The 23,158-nt window shown below is 39.7% G+C and overlaps 1 protein-coding gene across 3 annotated transcripts; it reads left to right on the top strand.

The window, feature by feature from the left end:
• The first annotated feature begins 5,163 nt into the window (after positions 1-5,163).
• stk31 (serine/threonine kinase 31) lies at positions 5,164-22,801 on the top strand. Of its 3 annotated transcripts, XM_061250187.1 has the most exons (25): positions 5,165-5,306; positions 5,503-5,544; positions 5,630-5,682; positions 6,076-6,174; positions 6,417-6,488; positions 6,803-6,961; positions 7,664-7,977; positions 8,958-9,123; positions 12,163-12,288; positions 12,559-12,674; positions 13,831-13,987; positions 14,108-14,233; positions 14,519-14,698; positions 15,511-15,627; positions 15,713-15,832; positions 18,112-18,243; positions 18,695-18,796; positions 19,157-19,237; positions 19,417-19,542; positions 19,926-20,051; positions 20,446-20,532; positions 20,614-20,763; positions 21,835-21,960; positions 22,220-22,291; positions 22,450-22,801. In XM_061250187.1, exons 1-25 carry the CDS (start codon positions 5,177-5,179, stop codon positions 22,552-22,554), a joined length of 3,084 nt encoding a protein of 1,027 aa, XP_061106171.1. In that variant the 5' UTR covers positions 5,165-5,176; the 3' UTR covers positions 22,555-22,801. The 3 variants fall into 3 exon arrangements, with proteins under 3 accessions (XP_061106163.1, XP_061106171.1, XP_061106179.1); XM_061250179.1 differs by having other exon boundaries at positions 5,164-5,306; positions 22,220-22,801; XM_061250195.1 differs by lacking the exons at positions 5,165-5,306; positions 5,630-5,682 and having other exon boundaries at positions 5,517-5,544; positions 22,220-22,801.
• Positions 22,802-23,158: the final 357 nt, after the last annotated feature.

The raw sequence follows: 23,158 nt of genomic DNA, 5'->3' as shown, positions 1-23,158 counted from the left end.
ATTTCTTATAAACAGTTGTTCGCTTGACATTCGCATGTTATATATTAAATGATTCGTATGCTATTATTCGTAAAGGATGAATTGGAAGCCACGATTGTATGTTTGTTGAAATGGCTGCAGACAGCTACTGTACATTATCGAAATAGCCAATGTATTTTTTAAATCTATAATTGCACATAGTCTATTTTGAAAACTAATTAAACGCAGAATAATGTGTAATAGTTAGATGATACATTATATTCCCAGTCATGCTATTTTTGTCAGAACGTTCATATTTCCATTCGATCCATTTTATGTTTAAAGAGTAGACTCGGTAACGTGTAAAATGTTGATAGTGTGTTTTTGAATGTGTTAGATTAGTAGCCTAACATCGAGTCTCCGCGCCCAAAAAATGACGTTCGTCGTTTAAGCAACAGGAAAAATCTATAGGCTATAGGCAACTATATTTAATTTCATATAGGCTTCTCTTCGTAGTAGGCACCGCCATGACGAATACTGACGATTCGCTCCCCCATGGCTTGCTTTTTAAACTTTCTACGGTCATTTGCATCAGTCAAAAACATTTTTTTTTGTGTTTGCATAAACACAAATGTTGCATGAAAAACGCATGGTAGTGTTCTTTGAACGTAAACTACTGGAAAATAGACAAATTGCAGTGTAGACCATTCGTTATTGGAAGTGGGATGTTATGAAAGATTCCCCTTTCAGCTCAGGAGAAGAACCTCCATATTGGTAGTTCAGCGAGCCTATAGCCTAGTAGCTAACCCTATAGCCTATTGTAGGTATAGGAGTGGAAAGAAGTTGTTGCTACACTATTTTTATTCTATAACATGGTAAATATGATGTTTAATGGTTTGGATAAAACGAAGCGGAGAAAATCAATTAAATACAACCTCTACATTTTAAGAAAACTTAAATACTGCTTTAACGTGCTTTTTAGAGTTTAAACAACTGACGAATTCGAAAGGAAACCCCCAAACTTCAGAACTGAAGATATAGGCTAATCCTGTTATGTAACTATGAAGGAGATTCGTTTCTTCGGACTTTGTAGGCGATTTGCTAATACATCTTATTCCTTTTATTTTCATATTGTCGGCGTATATTGAATTTGAATGAAATTAGGACTGTACTTGAGAAAAAGACACCAAATGGTGATACAAACAACCTTTTAGGATAGTAATTGCATTCTAATCGATTTCCGCTATCGCCAGTATATCCCAACATTTTAATTCGTATGGAACAACATTTCTGTGAACTTTTACTTTAGCCTACTCTGTATATTTCACATGCAAAATACGCTTTTTTCCTTTGAATTTGCAGTGCCTGGAAAGCAAATGCTTTCACATACTTTTTATATTTGAAGACTGATGGTAAACGTCATAGTATTTTTGATGCTATTTTTTTTGGTGACCCAGGATTTGTAATCTGTTTTTGTTGTAACTGGCATGTTCTGATACACAAGCATACATTTCTTAAACGTATGTTAAATATTAACATGTGTCCTGGTGTGTTAAATGTGGAAATGCTTAAAATTATGGTTTCATATATGGTTTTGGAAGGTTTTTTCTTCTTCTGATGAATGTCATATTGTTTAAATTAAGAATATCTAGTGATTAATGATTAATGGTATAATCTCATGTAAGGTGTTTTAAAATCATTCTGTAATAATGCATGTATAATTTAATTGTAAGTTCCATGTGTCTTCGTACAGTCAATTGTAAAATGGGAAATCCATCCAAGGATTCCTTCTTCGTATGTGTTTTTTATTTAATCTAAAATCATTCTGTATGGGTTACATTCCTCTTGATTATTTATGATGTTTAACTTTGTGTATTATGTGTAAATTGTAAAGCATTTGAAGAAAAAACTATCATTAACCACAGCCTGGAGTTGTCTTCTGAGATAATTTGACCATACTGTACTTAATTATTGACAATTCACTGAATAAAATTGGATACCTAGCACTGAAAATATATACCTTTAAGATGTGCTTTATATATTCTGGTGGAAAACCAACATGTTGTTTCTCAATAATGACTCATAATTGTTTGGGGAATATATCAATTTAATACCATCCGGTGTTGTGTGTTAAATGTGATAAAAACAATTCCTTCTGTAGCCAACCATAAAAGGAATTTCCTAGAACAGGAAATATTAACATTTCCAATGAAATTGTACATTGAGAATATTAAAACGAATCACATGTCGTATACTTTAGTACAAGCAAATGCGAGCTCAACAATCACTTTTCAAAAATTTGCATTTAAAACCATAGAAGCATAGAAGATTCAATCAATCTGAATAAAGATGAATAAAAGAATTGATTCAATACATATTTATTTTCTTTCCATTTTGGTGAGGATTCAGCGTACATTTATTTGTCACTGGCTTCTGCCAAAGATGTATGTATACATAAACGGAATGCAACAGAAAAAAAGAAAAAAAAACTGCACCTGTCATTCATATCACCCCTACTCTGAACCAGATGCTTTAGTATTCCACAATAACTACTGACCTACTAGTACTTATGCAGAGCATGGATTATGCTTTGCTCACTCTGATATCTAAATGTTTTAAATTGACACTGTATTACAGCGTCAATATTCACCACTAATAGCAGACAAATGTTATCTGTCTTCAGAACTTTAATTCAGAGTGTTTTTCCATTGTTGCTTGTTGGGGTTTTGGTCAGGGTTTTGTATGATGTAAGTTTGAGACAATTGTTTGTGAAATGCATTCTATTTGATTTTAATTTTTACTATTAAATACACTGTACATTATTTTAAATGACAAAGACAGGAATGATCCTTCTTTACAAATAACAATTTACCAGTCTAATTACATGGATGGTAACATAACTGTAGGCTGGTTTTACAGATGCAGATTAGACTTTATCATGGACTAAATTGAGTTTTGTATATTTTGTATCTCCATTCAAAATATAATTTAGTCAAGGACTATATTTAACTGGTCCTAAATGTGCTTCATGGCAGAAGTTTGAAATTTCTAGGGAAGAGAAGACTAATTAAATGTTATCATTTTCAACCGGTACCGAGCAACACCTGTAGTGTTGTCAATAAGGGATAAGAAAACATTTAGTTAAAATACAGTATACACTTCTCAACTGTACTGATTTCACTTGGAAAAATATATTATTGGACAACTATCACATTTATATTTAGCATATGCTTGTATCCAGAGCAAAATCATTAGGTTTCAAGGGTTTTTTGCAATTGAATGTTGTTTTGTACTGATTGTAACTGTGGGCAGCTGCTTGCATTGAATTCTCCCACCTTCCCACTCAACACCAGTCTTTCAGTTTCCTACCAAGTCAGTAGTAAACACAGCTTCCATAGTGGCTGGAATCCTAAAGAGCACAACTAAAACTAGGCACAAATTGTTTTATTTCAAAATAAAAATAAATAAATGATGCATTGTATTGATGAATGCAAAGTCATCCAATTACTTAGTACAATTGAGTACAACTGATCTAAAATAGTTTATTATCTCAGGTAAATCCATTTGACATGGTATGGGTAGTGAGGAAAAATCCTTTTTAGCAAATCAGCAATGCCAGGCACAAGGAAAATAATAAATAAAATAATGTGTTATTTAGCTGATGCTTTTATCCAAGGTGACTTACAGTTCATTAGACTAAGCAGGGGACAATCCCAACTGGAGCAGTGCAGGGTTCAAGAGTCCAACAGCTCTGTGGATCTCATCGTGGCTACACCAGGGCTTGAACCACCAACCTTCCGGGTCCCAGTCAAGCACCTTAGCCACTTCCAGGTCCCAGTCAAGCGCAACATATCACATCTATCCAAACTAGATTATTATATTTTGCCAGTATAGTGAAGCACAATGTACAGGATTTGGCCAGATAGTGAAAGATAATAGGATCTGCTGAGAGGCCATATTTGACAGATGAATGTGCGACCCTTTATTATAGACCAGAGGAGTCAAACCGAGGCATGTCTGTGATGGTTTTTTTCTTTCTCTTAATATGTATGATAATAATTCAACTTTTATATCACTTCCATGCCTGAATCTCTGATGAAAGTTCACTTTCATAATTTTTTAAAGTATAAATTACTTGGAGAGTACGACTACTTAAAAAAATGTACAAATCGAGACGTTTTAATCTAGTGAAACAACCAGCATTGGCACGGGAGTCGCTTTTGAATTCATCATCGGCAGGGGTTTTTTGCCTGTAGATGGCAGCAGCGACCCGCCAGTTTCATCGTGTCCCGCTCTTAGAATATGTGGAGACAGCGACGCCAATAGAAACCAATGGGAGATTATACAGTTCAATGAGGAAAGCATCGAGATGGGCGTAAGCTCATGCTTATTTATGTCCTTGGTCACATGCCTAGTCATATGCACAACGAAGTTGACGCACAGTATATGACGTACCACGGCGGATGAACCAATGACGCTTAGGCAGTTTCCAAACGAGGGCGCACTAGATATTACGTCAGACCATTTTTTGAGAAATAAAAACGTCTAATGTAATATCTTTGTCTGTGCTAGGGGGGAAAAGATAGAAAGACATCATAGATTGAAAATCAGTAAATGAACGGAAAGATTTTAATTTGCTGTGAAACATGAATGGAATCAATAGGGGGCGACTTCAAATCAATTGGCGAAGCTAATATAGCTCGAAAGATGGCCCCTTGGTCCCGTTTTCTCATCAAAAACGTGCTCTTACGAATTAAGTCCAACCAACCATCTCCTGTCCATTTTCAATGACCAAGTAGTCTAGGGCTATTGTTCAGCATTCAAATAGTATATATTTTCAAATAAATAAATACAAATGGGTTCAGCCAGCTGCTGTTAAGGAACGTTTCGTAAAAAACACCAGAACTGTCAAAGTAACAGCCAATTAATAGCACTTGCCCAACAACATCTCTAGGTCCATATGTCTAAATAGTATGATCAATGGAGAGAATATGGTAGCCAAAGACATCATTCAATAACAGCAGAGGAGAACAGGGGGACTAAAAATCATTGCTTCACATGAAGAACAGAGTAGAATAATGATTTAGCATAGCCTAAACTTGCCATTTCAAAATTAGTATATTGCAAATGAACAAACTCATTGCTTGCCGGAACGTTATTTACAGATGAAGTCTGACATAGGCTATAAGACCGACAAATCAATGTCAGAACGACGCCTATGCTAACGTTAGTTCGCAGTGAGGTGGTGGTCCCACTTGAAACTTTGGATCGAACACGTGATTCGTGCTACTTGTGTTATTTTAGGCGTAACTTATCAGTCGAAGATGGGAGAGGGTTTCCCCCAGAAGGTAAGAATGCGCCTTATTTTTTCGCGTTTAATTGAACAATTATGTCAGTTTAGCTAGATAATTATTATCTTATGTTTTCTTTGCTGGCCTTCTTCGTTTTAGGCGGTTATAGATAACATTATCCGGACAAATGTGAAGCTAGTTCCAATATGGAAAGCACTTAACTAGCTAACCTGTATTTTGCCTTTTTTTTAAGCTTTGAAACTCATGGATAAATCAAAATTAGAGCCTGAAAAAAGTAAGTTTCAATCTCATGTACAACGAGGTTCGGAAGGTGGAACGTGTCTTCATCGAAATATCAAATGTTTTTTTCTTTTTTTCAGTGGAATTGGTTGGTGTGACTCATGTTGTGGACGCCATTACATTTTGGGCTCAGGTATTGACGTAATTGTCCACGTTAGTTGCTAGTTTGCTACCTACCTAATTTAGGTGTAACAAACACGTCATGATTTTGCTATGGTCTCGAACAACCCTCTTGTCCTAACCTGCTCCCTACAGAACCATGCAAGTGTAGACGGAGATAACTACAATAATGGAAGACAGTCCTAATTTTCTTTTTCCCTCCGAATTATCATTTATAAAATTAACGAGAAGATGCCACGTAAACGTGGCAGACTACAACCCAATTGTAGTCGTACAGTACGTTGTGACATGGCCTGAAGTGTTTTCCTACTGAAATAATAGTGTATAAGGATAACTTATTTTTGTATTTCAAAATTAGTCTCAACATGTCCTGTCGGAGTATCAGGTAATTTTTGTTTCATTTAAGAATGTGAACGAGGACCAGGCGGTAGAGAAGATGACTAACATGTTGTCAGAGAAGTGTCCTGTTGCTAGAAGGCTCATGAGTAATCCCAGTCCCCAGAAGGTAAATGAAGAGTGACTGCACAACACAATCCTGTGATTCCACAATCCTTTGGTTCAATACTAAAGCGATGCAGTACAGATTCAAGTATCCGCATATCATTGGGACCACTCATACTATTCGCTAAACCTATTCATTTTATCTGCGGAAATTCTATGAAGACATGACAAATGAGGCTTGATGAAACTTTTTAATTGCACATGAGGTGCACATGTTAAGTCTCACTGTACAGTCTCCCTGTTCAGATCTATGCTGCACTCTTTTCTGAAGATGGTTGCTGGTACAGATGTAAGGTCCTACAGCAGACTGAGGACAAGGTTTGTCGAGAATAAACTGGATGTTTATAATGATTGAATTTTTGACGCTGGCCATTATTGCTTCAAGGATTCAGGGCATATTCCAATAGCTGGCTGATAACAAGGTGACAAGATTCAATAGCTAATGACAATAATTCTCAAAACCGTATGATCTGTGGCCACATAATTATTTTTTAGTGAACTGTGAGAAAATTGATTTAATGATTGTGATTGGTAGTGGTAGAGATATGTGGTCTGATATGCATGGAGCCACCTTTGTTACCCTAAAAGGAGCCCATTTTCATTACTCTTGCATGCCATACCCGTGTGTCCAGTTGGAAGTGTCGTACATGGATTATGGAAATACCGAAGTCATCAGCAGATCAGCCCTTGTGGAGCTCTCGGAGGGCCTACAGACAGCTAGTCTGGCCAAGAAGTACAGGTTCTGGGGTTTTCATGTTTCCAGTGACCAAGATTCAGCACATTTTCTGCAGGTAACACATTTGTGTTCGCAAATTATAGATCTTAGAAAATGAAAAAAACGTATCTCACTTTTCTATGATTTCTTTTATTATTATGTGGGGCTTTGTGCTTATGATGCCAACATTACTTTGGGTGATTCAGCCCATGTTGACATGAGAATTACAGGGTAAATGACATTTTTATTGAAAATCTGTTGTATACAAATGTTGTATTTATGTTTTACATGTGCGTGCTGTGAAGAAAAAAACAAGTTTCAAATCTGGGTGTAATTACGTTTTTTAGGAAGTTTGAGGTGGTAAAGCAAATGAGCTGACAATAACTTTTAAGAGTCAGTATCTCAGAACTGTTGAAGTGGTAGGTAGAAGGTTGTAATTTCCACTCTCGCCTTGTTTCTTCGTCTCCGGTAACAGTCATCACATTGTTGTTATGTAAATGGTTATGTTGTGATTTGAAATGCATTGTGTCGCTGTGCAAGTTGTACTAGGATAAATCAAAATGAATACATTTGAAACATGTTGGCTATAGGTGTTACATAGGATATGGAAAGTTTAGGAACCAAGTTAGTGTGTAGTGTGTCTGTAGTTATTTCCAGCTTCACAGCACAGTTCTTAGAATTAGTTTAAAGTAAAATAAAAAGTTTCTCTTTATTGCTATTGTTATTGCTGTTGTTATAATTATGCTTGTTCCTGCTCATGTTTGGATCACACGTTTAGGGAAAGACCTTCCTGCAGAATTTGATATTTGGGAAAAAACTACGAATCCAGAAGAAGTCTGTGTGTTTTGATGGAACCATTCTGGTCCAAGCGTTCCAGGGGAACTTGGATATTGGGGAAGAGGTCCTGAAAATGAAGTTTGCAAAACTGAGCCTCCCTGAGAACAGCCCACAGCCCAGCCGAGTGCTTCAGGACCCTTCAGCTCTCTGGCCTCACCGTGTGTTGGAGCGAGGTGACCTCGAAATGTCACCATCCCTAGGAAGCATGCCAAAACTGCGCCCCGCCTTCACAGATCAGAAGCCTCAGGCCCATAAGTAAGATGGCCAAACTCGCATACTCATTCAGGACTGGTGTCCAGGGCCTTTATGGTTACTGACCTTCACTGAACACCCCTAATGGCAGACAACCCTAGTTCTGCAGTTACCAGAAATACTTCAGTTTTTATTTACATGCGAACCTTTAATTGCATAATCCTCATGTTATTTAGGGTCTTTTAAAATTAGAGCAGTGGCATTTACTCTTCCCCTTGCAGAACCGCAATGTTGAACATTATTTTGTTTCTGAGAAACATAATTTACAAACTAAGCAGCTAATTGATATCAATGAACTGCTGTTGTAATTGGCTGGCTAGGCTCCAACAGGCTCCATCTCCATCTGTGCTGAGCACTTGGATTTGTTCTGGTAACAAGGTGGGCCATGCTGAAGCAAATGAGCTGTTGTTGTGATGTCACAACTTTGTTGTGTTGATTTGTCATTTTTATACTTCCAGTGCTTTTATAACCTTCAATTTTTTTTATAATTCACAAGGCATGGGGAATGTCATATGGCACCCTTAAGATTTTCCTGGTTCAAGTTGAAAACCACTGTTATAGAAAATCTTTTTGAAAATGGATGCCTACCTCTGACTTTGGGTCATTTCATGAGAAAGCATATAAAGACTAAGAAATGTGTTTGTTGGATGTACAAAGCATTATACAAGCTGACAATGTGTTCACAGTTTTCAGGGCCTTTTCTAAACCAGCTAATATTTGAAACATGAATTGAACTTGAGAGTGGCAAGTATATAGAAATGAATACCGCAGTACATTTTCATCAAGCCTGAACTGGAATAATGGACCCCCAAGAACATACTTGCCTATTCTTCTAAATGCATAAATCATCCTTCTATTAAGGATGCATGAGTTACTATTTAGTCTCTGACTAAAATTACTGACCATTTTGCAAAGAAAATGCTACATTTCCACCGTGTTGCAGATTCTGCTGTGCAGTGTCTGAACTTGGTTTGTGTGCACAGGGAGAAGGCCACGACCACGCCCCTTCAGCCTGCCAACCTGCTGAAGAAGAAGATGGATCAGGAGCTGATGGAGGAGAACGAAAGGCTGAAAGCAGAAAGGGGCACCCAGCAGCAGGGTGCTCTTCTCCTGGAGAGGGAGTTGAGGGACACTCGAGCAGAGCTGCAGGTACGTAGGTGTTGTCAGCACTTCCCAATAGAGGTCCTGTGTTTCTGGCCAAGCAAATTTTAGGTTAAATGATTAAGGAATGAAAGAGATTGGGCTGTTGATTTAATACTTCACAGGTGTGTGCCGTTTGCTTTTATCTTGGTTGTGAAAAGAGGTTGTGCATTTCTTAGCTTATAAACCCACAAACTAAATAGAAAGGTATTGCTCAAATTGGCTGTGTTTGTGTCTCTTGATCAGATTTGTTAATGGTGTTGATTTTCTCTTTTTTTTAAAATTTGTCTCAGTATGTGCATCAAAGATTGAATTCAGACAACTTTTAATGATTTCTGCAAAGATTTCAGCTCTGCATCTGTATTCATTGAACAGATAGCTCTGGCCTAATTTATTGAAAGCTGAGGTATATTTAATATTCACTTGAAATTAGAATTAGTCATGTGGACCCTTTAACATTCAGAATAGTTTGCTTGACTGTAACAATTGCAGCTGCTCGGATATGTGTTTATTGTAAAAGAGCATCTCTTCCCTGCATTCATTGCTACAAACTTTAATTTTGCTAATTTCTGTTGCTGATCAAAAGGATTTAGCAAGGCATTGTATTTCATGGAACAAGCATCCGATTCCTCCGATTCCAGTTCCTGTGTTTGTTTGAGTTATGTTATATTCTGAAGGCACAGATTTATACAGTTTTCAGTGCTTTAAAAACAACACAAAAGGCACTTCCTTCAAAAAGTTAAAAATGCCTGAACTAATACGCCTTTTATTTGCACATGTTGACTGAGATTATGTTTCCAAACATGTCACACTGATGCATTTTGACTTACAAGCCTTCATTGGAGTGTAATAAAATATGTGAGAGCAGTGCATGTACAAACTAAAACGCATAATAACAGTCAACAAGTGTAAAACAATCAGGAAATTTTCCATGCTTAGACCGACATCTCCACAAAATGTTTAATCCTTGTAAAGATGCCACAATGTACCTTGCACATGACATGCTATGTAGGATTTTCGTGCTACGGTATCTCTTGGTGTGGTTGAAAGAACATAACATGACCAAACTTTAGCTTATGCATACAGTACCAGTGAAAAGTTTGGACACAATGACTTTTTCTGCTTTTTCTGATTAATGTTCTATTTCCTCTGTTTCAACATTCAATTCAATGGTCAAAGTACAGATTCTTAGCTTATATTAAAGGGTATTTATTTATTTTGTTTTACCATGTACTAATCACAGCACTATATTGGCCGTCCGTCCTTTCATTGTCCGTCCATGTGTTGCATTCTTCTGAACGCGTTCTCTCAGGAATGCCTTGAGGTAATTTCTTCAAATTTGGCACAAACATCCACTTGGACTCAAGAACTGATTAGAATTTGGTGTCCAAATGTAAGGACAAGACCTTACAAAATACCCAAGAATTCATACACTAATTTGGTCAAAATCTCACACAAATGTCTAATAGGATAAAATTATGAAGTGATGATATTTTCTACCTAAAAGGGTAATTTGCATATAGAGCAGGGAAGTGAGATCAGATCACAAGTGGTCACTCGAGACTCATGAGGAGACGCATTGTGATTGATCACCCTGTGTTATTGCCAGGTGTGAACAGGGGCCCACTATTGCTTTGATTTTGTCCCTCGTCCTTCTCTCCGCCACTGTCGACACTGTCCAGTTCCAACCTGATCACCTAGCTGGCCTTCCTTAACAGCCTGTTGAGACTGCTGACCTCCGACCCTTGATGCCACCACCCCAATACCCCCCCCGCGAAGAACAGAGCACTGGCTACTACACTGATAGACCGATCAAAGATCTGCAGGAGCCTGTTGCACACACTGGAGGATCTGAGTCTCCTCAGGAAGAACAGTCTGCTCTGTCTCTTCCTGAAGAGGACTCCAGTGTTGTCCAGAGTCCAGCCCAGTTTGTTAGTGATTTGGACTCCAAGATACTTTATTATCCACCCTTCCTCTCCCTGGATGACAACAGGACAGGGGGCCTCCTTTTCCTGTGGTAGTCCACCACAAGCTCATTGGTTTTGCTGATATTGAGCTTCAGGTGATTGTCGTGGCACCATGCGACACAGCTCTCTGTACTGCTCTGTAAAAATAGTCTCTAAGTGAAGACGGCATGTTTCTCACTAGAGATTATCCTCTGAAAATGTCAATCTAGTGATAACTTTAATTTTGCCTTAAAAAATTAATAAATTAATACCTTTTATTTTTTATTTCAATGTGTGAGTCAAATTAAATTCTTGAATAAATGTTTTGTATTTGGTTCTATATCCTTTGCATGCCATGACTTCCTGGTGTCTGTGAGCTATTGACCTCATCAGAGTTTGGACATCTTATTATTATTTGTCCTACAAGCAATACTAAAACCTTTTTGCATTTAAATGGACCTCGATGGAATTGGGAGTGGGACTACTCTGCTGTAAATTATGCCGATACAGTACGGAACACATTTGTTGGCTAAATGGCTTTAAGTCATGAAGGTATCAAACCAGCCTCAAACCTCTGAGCTCCCACTAGCTATGCAGCGTCTTGTCAGGAGATGCAACCCTTGTAGTACAGCACATACTACATATCTGGTACATGATGATTTGAGGCTCATTTGATACCATGGACCCTTGATTACTTACACCATTTGTTGGCTAAATGGCTTTATCCGCATAATTTACAGCTGAATCTAGTCCCACCCCCCAGTTCCCATAGAGATCCATTCAAATGCAAAGATGCTTTGGTATCGCTAGATCCTGACTATGTTATTTGACTTTGTTAATTTGTCACAGACATTGAAATGTGGGTGCTGTAATTACTGTATGGTGAAACCAAAATGTGCTTTAATAAAAGCTGAGAATCTGCACTGACGACATGTGAATTGTTTAATGACAGAGGAAATAAAACATTACATTAATCTGTAGAAGGTGAGGTGTGTCCAAACCTTTGAATGGCACCGTATATACAGAAAGTATTTTGCATGTATCTAAACAGAATATTCCGAATAGAAATTCCAACACCTTTGTGGCCTTTGTGTTTGTGCAGAGGGCAAATTTAGCAGTACTGAAAGAGACAAAAGAGGTGGAGAAACTGAAGGCGGGGAATGGTGTCCTTCAACAAAAAATGGACATCCTTCAGAACCAGCTGAAGGAGACCAGGCTGGCATTGGAGGTGAGGAGGGCCAGCTGTCTGTGGGTAATGAAGAAACAAAAGATTCTGGGGTTTTAACATGCCACTAAACCCCTGGGAATGTTTTATGGAATTGGCGGCATAGTATATGGATTGTGTGCATATGGCTGTGCCTACTGTGCTGTAAAGCTGCCATACAAGCTCACTGTGCACAGACAGTGTGGCAGCACCATACGGGATTTTGGCTTCAGGGTGGTGTAGCACTGTACAGGTACATGGACAGACTCCATGTTTCATGTTTCCATTGCACAGTTGGCACAGCAGGAGAAGCAGAAGAATGCGGGGGAGGTAGAGAAGCTTTTGGAGACCGCAGCAGGGGATAAGCTGGGGAAACTTGCAGAGAAAGTGGATTTAGTGAGAAATGTAAGGTACGGTCACAGTGGTCTGGCTCTTGGAAGACTTTATAACCCCTCTGTTCAAATACTACTACGGAATTAGGCCTTTACTCTAGCAAAGTGGCTTTTTCATTTGCGGCCACAACATGAAAACCACATGCTTGAACCAGTTTTTTCATCATTAAAAATGCTTTAAACTATAAACACTTAATATGTAATTATATGATATGTGTACATGTACAGGTAGATAATCATAAGTAAATTGCATTAAAAAAATATATATATTTTATGAAAATGTAAATCTTGTAAGCTCATTGGGAGGGAGGCGTGCATTGTTTTGTTATCTAAATATCTTGGTACGTACTGATGCCCCAGGACCTGTAGAATTTTTCATATTTAAAAAGAGATACAGGTCTAAGCCTACATCACTTCCGCCCTTCTTCCCTCCATTAGAATTACATGGTACTGCAGGAGGTGAAACTTATGTAGAAATAGATCCCATGCATTTTAAAATATGGCAGGTGGTCTTTTAAAAATAATTTTTTTCTGAAAACTTCTACAGGTCGTGGAGCGAACCTGTTAACATAGATGTGATCACACCAGTACATACCAAGATATTTAGATAAAATGTTGAACCCCCCTCCCAATGAGCTTACAAGATTTACATTTTCAGTTAAAAATTAAACTTTTGAATACAATTCACTTATAATTATCTGCTTCTATAAGTTTTCGCATCATATAATTTATTGTTTATAGACAAGTTTATACCTTTTAAAGCATTGTTAATCATGCACTGGTTTAAGCAGGTGGTTTTAATGTTGTGGCTGATCGGTGTATAATTGAGGCATGGAAATATCTAAGGGCTGTACTATCCAATAAAAGAAAAGAAATCCGCAAAGAGTGTGTGTGAAGATTCAACACATGGTGCTTTCACATGTGCTTTTCCCCCTTTGCTTTGACTTAATCTTTCTCAACCTTACTTCACTTTTCATTTGATAGTGTGCACTATGTGAATTTTACCCATTTAAAGAAAAGAAACATTTATGAATGAATTAAAATGAGAAGTTTAGGAGAGAAAATCTTTAACATGATGCAGCTGGACGAGAGAACACAATAGGAATGGCTGTATTTGCATTCAGTTGATTTTAAATGGAACATTGTTTTCACATGTCATCTTTCTATTGGACAGAAAGCACAGTTCCAGCAGCACTGTGGGGGACAGTCTGCTACAGGCCATCACCATTGTCATGAACAATAGACTCTCCATCCCTGTTGCCATGGAGAAGTTGGAGGTGGCATGGAAAGAGTACAGTCATGCGCAGGAGATGGTGAAAGCCTGCCAGATGGTGAGTTTTCATGCGTGTTTGTCTGCAGGCCCTTCATTTAGCTTTTGCTGTGGAGATGTCAGTATTCTCATGATGGCAACAGTTGAGGTTGAGCTTGTGTTTGGGTCTCTGTTCTGACAGAGGAAGGAGCTGGTCGATCTGATTGACCACAGGAACAAGGTGAGGTGTGCCCTTGTGACTGCTGTGGATGACTACATACAGGAAGTTGACGGGCTGCCAATCAGTGAGCGTATGGACATGCTCGAGGTGGGAAACGGTGTGGCTTGCACTTTTAGCTTAGTCTTTCTCGTTGACCATGAAAGAGAATCAAGTCTGGAGGAAGTCACAGGCTAATGTAGTGGTCATCGCAGCTCTTTGTTTAATCCTGACTGGAGTAAATTTGTAATCGGTAGAAGGCTGTTCCAGGTCGCTGCGGCACAGAAGTTATTACTTTGAAGCGATTGTCTTTAACCGCACTAGACTGTCGTCTTATGAGGGGGATGGAATGGAACACTTTTCTAGTTTGTGATCTGGTCTTTGTGCCTCCCTCAGCATGTGGCCGTGTCTCTGACAGCGGTGTTCGGCCCCTTCTTGGCGGACGACGCCGGCGAGCGGGCGTTTCACCAGTTCTCAGAGTGGAAGAGTCGCAAGCAGCAGGAGAGCCAGAGCGTGAGGGAGAGGACAGACACCGCTCTGCAGTCCCTGTGCTCCTGGTTCAGCGACGCGGGAAAGGTACGGCACAGGATCAGGACAGTATGGGTAAGGAGTGTCAAACCAGTGGTGGGAATAAACTTCCCGATGGGAAGAAATCTCGGGAAGAACCCAGCTGTTGGGTGATGCCCATCCTGCATTGGCCAATGGGTTTAGATGGTAACAGTTGAGTTATTAAACTAGCAGTTCAGAGGGTCGGGGGGATGAATCTGTAGAAGTGTGGACATGAACCTGGGGTCTAATGGCTGTAGCGGTCCATGGAAAGCAGGGAAAAGTCAGTGAATTGAATAACAGACTGTCAGCAGTATTCAATCAAGAAACACACAGTCTGTAATGGTCAAGCTAATTAAGCGAGTTCTAGTCATGATTTAAATTAAGTTGGTTAAATGACACAAGAATATTGAACTTGTAAAACAGAAACAAGCTGGAGTCCAAAAAAGTGAGTGGTTTAGAAGATTACTGTATCAGACCGTTATCCTTTGGTGTTGGGTATTGTCCCAGAATGAATAGTCTGGCATTCATTTTACGTCTGTTTCTTAGGAGAGCAACATATTGTTGAGCCACAGATGTAACTAGAGGAAACTCGTAAATAAACAGTACCATGTTTAAAAAAAACAAAAAACATTTGTTTTCCAGATTTTTCAGATTTAGACTGTAACAGTAATCTGATTTAAACAACTGTTTGGAAGTTATCATTTAAACCACATCATCTGGGCTAAAAGCACATATAGCATACAAAGCCAGCTTTTATATCCTTCCTGTTTGAAGGCCTCTGCTAACCAAATAGCGGTAGTGCTGTAACATCCTGTTCTGTTTACCAATTGTATTTTCAGTTCTTCTGTTTGTCGAGCAAAACATCAGTGTGCTTGAGTGACGTTTTCGTGGGACTGGACGCACTTCTGAAGAGGGCAGAGCTAGACCTGTTCAAGGAGCTGGAGGTGTCCCAAACCGTGAGTGTGTACTTCAGGGCTTAGGCTCCTGCTGTCCACTGCTTTGCACTTAGTCAGCCTTGGTCTGCCCTGTATGTGTCTACAGGAGCAGAAGGATCAGGATGTTCAGATTGTGTCTGGCGCATTTAACAAAGTCATTCAGGAGATTCAGAGGGAGCAGAGCCTCCTGTGCAACATTCGGGAGAAATACCTGCAGAACCTTCAGGTACCAGTACCAACACTGCTGAACACTCCTGCTATACTGCCATCATATCAGCTGAACATACAGGTACCAGTACCAACACTGCTGAACACTCCTGCTATACTGCCATCATATCAGCTGAACATACAGGTACCAGTACCAACACTGCTGAACACTCCTGCTATACTGCCATCATATCAGCTGAACATAAGGGTACCAGTACCAACACTGCTGAACACTCCTGCTATACTGCCATCATATCAGCTGAACATACAGGTAACAGTACCAACACTGCTGAACACTCCTGCTATACTGCCATCATATCAGCTGAACATACAGGTACCAGTACCAACACTGCTGAACACTCCTGCTATACTGCCATCATATCAGCTGAACATACAGGTACCAGTACCAACACTGCTGAACACTCCTGCTATACTGCCATCATATCAGCTGAACATACAGGTACCAGTACCAACACTGCTGAACACTCCTGCTATACTGCCATCATATCAGCTGAACATACAGGTACCAGTACCAACACTGCTGAACACTCCTGCTATACTGCCATCATATCAGCTGAACATACAGGTACCAGTACCAACACTGCTGAACACTCCTGCTATACTGCCATCATATCAGCTGAACATACAGGTACCAGTACCAACACTGCTGAACACTCCTGCTATACTGCCATTATATCAGCTGAACATACAGGTACCAGTACCAACACTGCTGAACACTCCTGCTATACTGCCATAATATCAGCTGAACATACAGGTACCAGTACCAACACTGCTGAACACTCCTGCTATACTGCCATCATATCAGCTGAACATACAGGTACCAGTACCAACACTGCTGAACACTCCTGCTATACTGCCATAATATCAGCTGAACATACAGGTACCAGTACCTACACTGCTTAACACTCCTGCTATACTGCCATCATATCAGCTGAACATACAGGTACCAGCTCCAACACTGCTGAACACACCTGCTATACTGCCATAATATCAGCTGAACATACAGGTACCAGTACCAACACTGCTGAACACACCTGCTATACTGCCATCATATCAGCTGAACATACAGGTACCAGTTCCAACACTGCTGAACACACCTGCTATACTGCCATCATATCAGTTGGATATACAGGTAACGGTACCAAAACTGCTGGATCATTCCATGCCAACTCAACCAACTTGTACCACACACCTCTAATTTTCAGTTTCCATTGTGTGTTGGTCAGTCTGAAGGAGAAATGAAAATAATGAAAATTCAAGCTCACTCAGACAAACAGTTGGAATCCTTTCAAGTTGGAATCCTTTGAAAATTAGGCGTCTAAAATGGCCCAATCACATGATGTCCACTTTTCAAAAGGCCATATCTCTGGTTTAGATTCCTAAATTCTTTTTAATCTGAAATTGAATCTCCAGCAATATGTCAGTAGTACCAGCAGTATTTATTCACAGGAATCTGACTGTATCATGCCCGACCATCTGCAGTTATATAAATGTTCAAATGGAAAAATGCTTACACTTTCTGAAGTAAGTCTGATCAGCATACAGCATGTGTAAAAGTGGCAATAACATTTCTGAAATGGCAACAAATAAGAATATAACCTGCAGGCTTGCAAACAGAGCATCTTCATGTCAAAACAAGGCCAGTGTTATTCTGGAGAGGTTTATGTGTAGTAATAATAACTCTCCAATTGTTGTTTGGGTTCCACACATCATTATGAGCTGGTTGGTACCCTGCATGGCAGCCAACCGCCGTTGGAGTGTGTGTGAATGGATGAATGAGAAGCAGCAATTGTACAGTGCTTTGATGAAGGCGCTATATAAATGCCAACCATTTACCATTATTTCAGAATATGTGTAGCACAGTCTACTTTAATTACCTACCATTATATTTTTACAAATGCAGTATTTAAAATAATACATCTGCAATTACCGTATGGTAATTTCAGAAAATATTAGTGCATAGGGAGTGGTGCATGAGAATTTTAAACATTTTAACACTTTTATGTTTAATGTTGCAGTTTACTTGAAATGAAAATAGCTAATTGTATGGATCTTGTGTATCTATTTTCATTATCAGATCGAAAAAAGGTGAAGTTTTAACCATGCCAATAACAATCTTAAGCTGACGCATAGATATTTGTAGATATTTGTGAAAAATTTGTGAGCGTTTCACCCTCAGAATTTGTTTGAAATATTGATACATTCAATAACTGTCTTTTTGGCTCAAGTTTTGAAATCACCTTCCTGATGCTTTCTCACACAACATGGTGCTTGCAGTTTAAGGAGGAGCTGCACCAGTGGCAGAACAACAGCCCGAATGCAGACAAACTCTTCCTCATCAAGAAGAGCATCAGGAGCCTGAGGTCTCGGCTGCGCTGGAGGCTGGTGGAGGAGGGAAGCCTGGAGGAGGTGAGGTTCCTGGGGAGGGGAGCGGAGGAGCGGGTAAAGCTTTAAAGGGAGTGTGACTCCTTGAAAGAAGTAAGAAGTTCAGGCCAGGCAACATCTATGTGTGCAGGGGTCATGTGCATATTGGAGTGGTGGGCATTGTTGCCATGGTTACGCAGTGTAAATAAAAAAATTTTTAAAAAGGTTTTGGAAGAAATCATCATTTGATTAGCATTCTCAATGCTGATTTGATGCTGAAATGTCTTCCTGTTGCCTGAAATCATTTTCATAAGTTCATAAGTCATCCTTTTCTATGTGAATTGAATGAATTTTTTCTTGTGGGGAAGTGTATAACACAGTATTTTGGTGACCTAGTCCGCTCTGGATTTGAATGCACATTGTTGTCAATGTAAGCTGCATAATTCAGAGAAGAAATGAGTTTGTTCTTTGTTGGTCACTGTTTTCCTTCACTAAGGCTGAAGAGCAGGACTTGACTGAAATTGTGAAAAAGAAGGAAGAGATTGCTGAGACAAGGAATGCCCTTTTTCACGAGATAAGTCAAGAGAAGGATGAATATGTAAGTTCTGTTAGATCACTTATCACCAGGGCTGAGTAAGCCACATAGAGCATTTCAAAACATCACTGATGGGAGGTGTATTGCTGATCTTTTCACCAACTCTGGACTACATTTCCAGCTCTGACTCGGTTATTGACCAAGCAATACCCAAGTTAAGGCTGTACATATAAATACATTTTTGTCTTTAATGCCTATTCCAGTGTTAATGAACTGACCCATTTAATCATGTGTAATTGTAATCTAAAATTGTTTAATTGTGTATTAATTTAACATGAAATGGAATATCGGTTTACATTTTGTATTCTATAAAGTGTTTGTATGATTTTGCATTGAGTGGCCAGAGCTTCCATTCCTTTGTAGAAGAAGCTGAGTGTTCTGGCCAAGGGGGGCTTCCCCGAACTTCCACTGCTCTACCCCGAGGCAGACATTCTCAGCTACATGGTGAGAGTCCCCCTGGTGTCCAGGAGGTAGAACTGTGTTCACACTTCCGTGGATAGTGGATGGTAATATGACCGGTGGTGCTCAAACTATAGTAATGAAATATTGGTACATCAGTGTGACCTTGGCAGAATATAGCTGCCTGTGGTGTGCAGGAGTTGAGTTGGACACACACTTTGCAGACCTCTGAAGGTCTCCTGGTGAAGAGTCTGGACCGGGAGGTGTTTGACACCGAGCCAATGAGGGAGCTGAGCGGGAGGAGACCACTGCTGTGCACGGAGTTCCAGGGTCAGAGGGTCATCCTGAAGGTCAGACACTCATACCACTGCTGTCCATCCATCTATCCTACCCTTATAATTCAACCATACTGCGATTGCACTTTGGTGTGTAACTGGACTGTGGACCGTTTTATCTCATAAGCCATTTAGGCACGTTGATAATATCTGGGTTTCCACAGGGTAGAGATGACTATTTTTGTGTGAAGATGGGAATATTATTTTAGAATGTATTTGGGGAAAGGTGTTAACTGGGAGGGTTTCCCAAATGGCAAAATTAATTTTCTGAGTGCCTTGATAGAAAGCTGGGAAATATGACTATTTTTGGGGTATCTGGAGAGAAGTCTAGGTCAGCCTGGGGTAAGATTTTGATATGGTGGGATTTTGAGGGGGGGACATTATGATGTGGTCTCCAGGGGTATGCCATAGATGAGGAGACTGAGGCACGGATGCTAGAGGGAGCGACCGCGTACCATCGAGCGAGGATGTTCACTGAGGAGCAGGCTGGGCTACTCCCTCTGGTGGCCCTTTTCTTGGGAAAGGTAGCCCACCTCATGAACCACTCTCATCTGCTCTTCCCTCTGCCAGTGAGGCAGCAGGGTTGGGTTGTCATTTTGACCCATGCAAGTATGCAGATGAAGCATACATAGTCATTGTGAAATGTTGTCCATTTACAGGTGTTTGATATTTTTATGCAACACATACTATTTATATTGGACAACAAGTGTCTGTTTTGTTTGGTCTGTTCTTTTTTGATAGGTCACATTTTTGTAATGAAAATGTTGTGCACATGTAGGCCTTTGTTTTAAACCTGTGAAAGTGTGTGACTTCAGTTAAATGTATGGCAAGCAAGCAGTGCAATTATGTATGACAGTGCAGTGTTTATGCATACTCAAAAAGGCATGTTTTCTTGCATCTGGAACTTCCCTCCCACAGTCTGACCCACTGGCGTATGTGATGGTCCCGTATTTCACCGGCGGAAGCCTGAAGGTGGTGCAGAAGTCCAGCCCTTTGACTGCCTCTGTAAGTTGCGATAAGTCCTCTGTTCCACTCGTTCATTGAGTGGTTTGTAAGGACTGGTTGGTCACTGCTCTTCCTCTTCAGGAGACAGTTGGGGTGATGAGGGGCATGGCTCTGGGACTGCGGACACTGCACAGCTCTGGCATTACCCACGGATCTCTGCACCCCGGCAACGTGTTTGTGCTCAACCGAGAGCAGGGCATGGTGGGCGACTTCGACTTCACAAAGACGGCCGTGAGCTCCCCCCTTTCACCCAGTTCACCTGGGCTAGAGCCAAACATGTTGTTTGCTCCAGTGCACTTTCACTATGCTTTCACCATTACTTTTACTGTATGCATTTCAGAACAAAGTACAATTTTAAGAGAGGGAATCATACCCACTGGAGTTAAAAGCCTAGTTCCCCAAGAAATATATTACACTGCCATCCATTACCTTTTTAAGGTCTGAATGTGCCCAGTTTCTCTTGTCATCACCAACGTGTACACAACGGATTCTATAGGCTCACTGCACCCTTCTCACCCCAAGTCTGCACTGAAGGGAGCTGTAAGTCAAATTGCGGGCTATATCATCTGGATCCAACGGTAGTTTCCAAACTCATACTATTAGCTCCACCGGCAGTAGATGGAGCAAAGGTTACACTGTAGCATCGGTTGTCCATCAGTGAATAGGCTAAAGTGGCTAAAAGGTAGTTCTCGATCGACTTGAATTAAAAGCTTTTTGAATTTAATAGTTATAATTTTTCAACGGAAGAAATGAATATATATTGTATGTGAGGTATAGTTATTGTATGTAAATACCACCACCTTCTTTGCTCTTATTTTTTGTGAGCTGCTGAAATGCTAGTAACCTCTAGCACCACTAGGTGGAGCAGAGGCAATATGATCTCTCGTTTTTGTCTGTTGTGGTAGTTTGGCATGATTCCAAAATGATACCTTAGATACTCTAAACGTACTGCTTTTGTAAATGTGCTGTTGTGTAGAAATATAACCCGTATAAACTGCTATAAGATCTGCTATAAGATCTAAAAGGCAAAGGAAGAAAAAACAGCCGTGTGCACAATTCCCACAGGTCTTTGAATACCATGAACATGTTTTATTTTGAATGTAGGAAATATCAACTTTGAAAAAGTCCTTTCATTTTCTACGAGACCATTAACATTCTTTGACGCTTTAGAAAAGGTCTTTTTTTTAATGGGAATTAGTCATTATTATGTTTCTTAAATCATTGCAGCTTTTGGCTTTTCCTCATAATTTTCCTTCCTCTCATACTGTATGTGTACTCTGGCCCTTGGCTTGGTGCTTTCAGGAGCAGAGGGCTGTTGACAGTGCTATGGTGGCGGGCTCTCTCAGCCTGGTGGCCCCAGAGGTCCGGCAGGGCCAGCCTCCCTCTCAGAGCTCAGACATGTACTGTGTCGGCTGCCTGCTGCTCTGGGTGAGAGAGCCAACATTTCAGCCAAAATGTAGTCATAACAAAACATTTAAAACCGCATAACATGGCTGTTTAAGACAAATGTAGGGACTAGGGAGTAAGCATAATTGCTGTTTGGAGATGGTTGGTTAGGTAGGAAAACCAAAAGGGAATAGGGGTTTGTTGATAGCTGTATATTTACTGGGAAAGCCATAGTTTCTAATCTTTTGTTTGGCACATTCAGACTCCCAATAGCTAGCTAAAGATGAATTGTGCATTTTAGCTTCACTTCCCAGATGCCAGGTATACACTGAAAACAGATGGATTGATACCAGATACAAGTGAACTGAAACTGGTGAGTGTTGTTCTTCTGTTTTATGCTGCACATAAACTTCCCTCGGGGGACAATGAAAGCTTACTAAAGAATTTAATAAATGATTTCTGTTTTTATTTTATAGCATTATGAGAGGTTAAGGTCAAACACGTCTCTATAACGCATCTATGCTTTCACAGGATCCCAAACTCAATGGCTTGCTATCAAAGCTGCTGGTATGTTCCGGAAGGTTAACGGCTCCTGAAGTCCAGTCTGATGACTATTTCCTGGAGGGTGGGGTCTGAGCATGTAACCATGACATTCAAGAACAGCTGAGAGACCAATGTGAACCATACTTTTTGTTGTCGTGACATTCCTACTATTGCTTTAATTTTTAAAATCTTTCCTGTTGCCAAGTTACTTTTTTTGTATTCATTGTTGAATACCATTTGTTTTGAATGTTCTGTTAAGATTTAACTACAAAGCTGCAGGAACCCCTTTGTTTATTCCTTGTCCTGTTAAACACTACAAATTAAAAAGGATGCTTGGAAATCTTTGTCTCCGAATCCCATGTATCCCATGTAATCCCTTGTTCTTTATCTGTATTACCTGGTAAGTCCACATAGAAGACGAACATACATGAGTGTGAATCATTACTTACGCTTGTTATTCATGAAAGCCCATTAAGAAAGTGGAAACTGAAGAAACCAAACCAAAACCTTTTATTTTCAATGGGACTTCAACTCTTCATCAAATTATTTCATAAATATTGTATAGGGTGTGTTATTTCATTTGCAGTGGTATTCAAACGTTTGGGCAGCCCTGGTAAAATTGCATGCTTTGTTTATTTTTTAAGAGAAAGTAAACAGCAGAAAACATGGTTCACAGTTTTTGATCAATGTCTTGTTG

This window comes from Conger conger, chromosome 1 (genome assembly GCF_963514075.1).
Source record: "Conger conger chromosome 1, fConCon1.1, whole genome shotgun sequence".
Taxonomy (NCBI): Eukaryota; Metazoa; Chordata; class Actinopteri; order Anguilliformes; family Congridae; genus Conger; species Conger conger.
The sequence above is the reverse complement of the archived record's forward strand: the minus strand, read 5'-3'. Positions and strand labels throughout refer to the sequence as shown.

Bases quoted from the DNA above. Each gene is read 5' to 3' on its own strand.
- stk31 (XM_061250179.1), top strand. From the start codon at position 5,177: ATGCTAACGTTAGTTCGCAGTGAGGTGGTGGTCCCACTTGAAACTTTG. The intron at 14,234-14,518 runs GTGGGAAACGGT...TGCCTCCCTCAG, and splicing joins AGCGTATGGACATGCTCGAG to CATGTGGCCGTGTCTCTGAC. The intron at 15,628-15,712 runs GTGAGTGTGTAC...ATGTGTCTACAG, and splicing joins AGCTGGAGGTGTCCCAAACC to GAGCAGAAGGATCAGGATGT.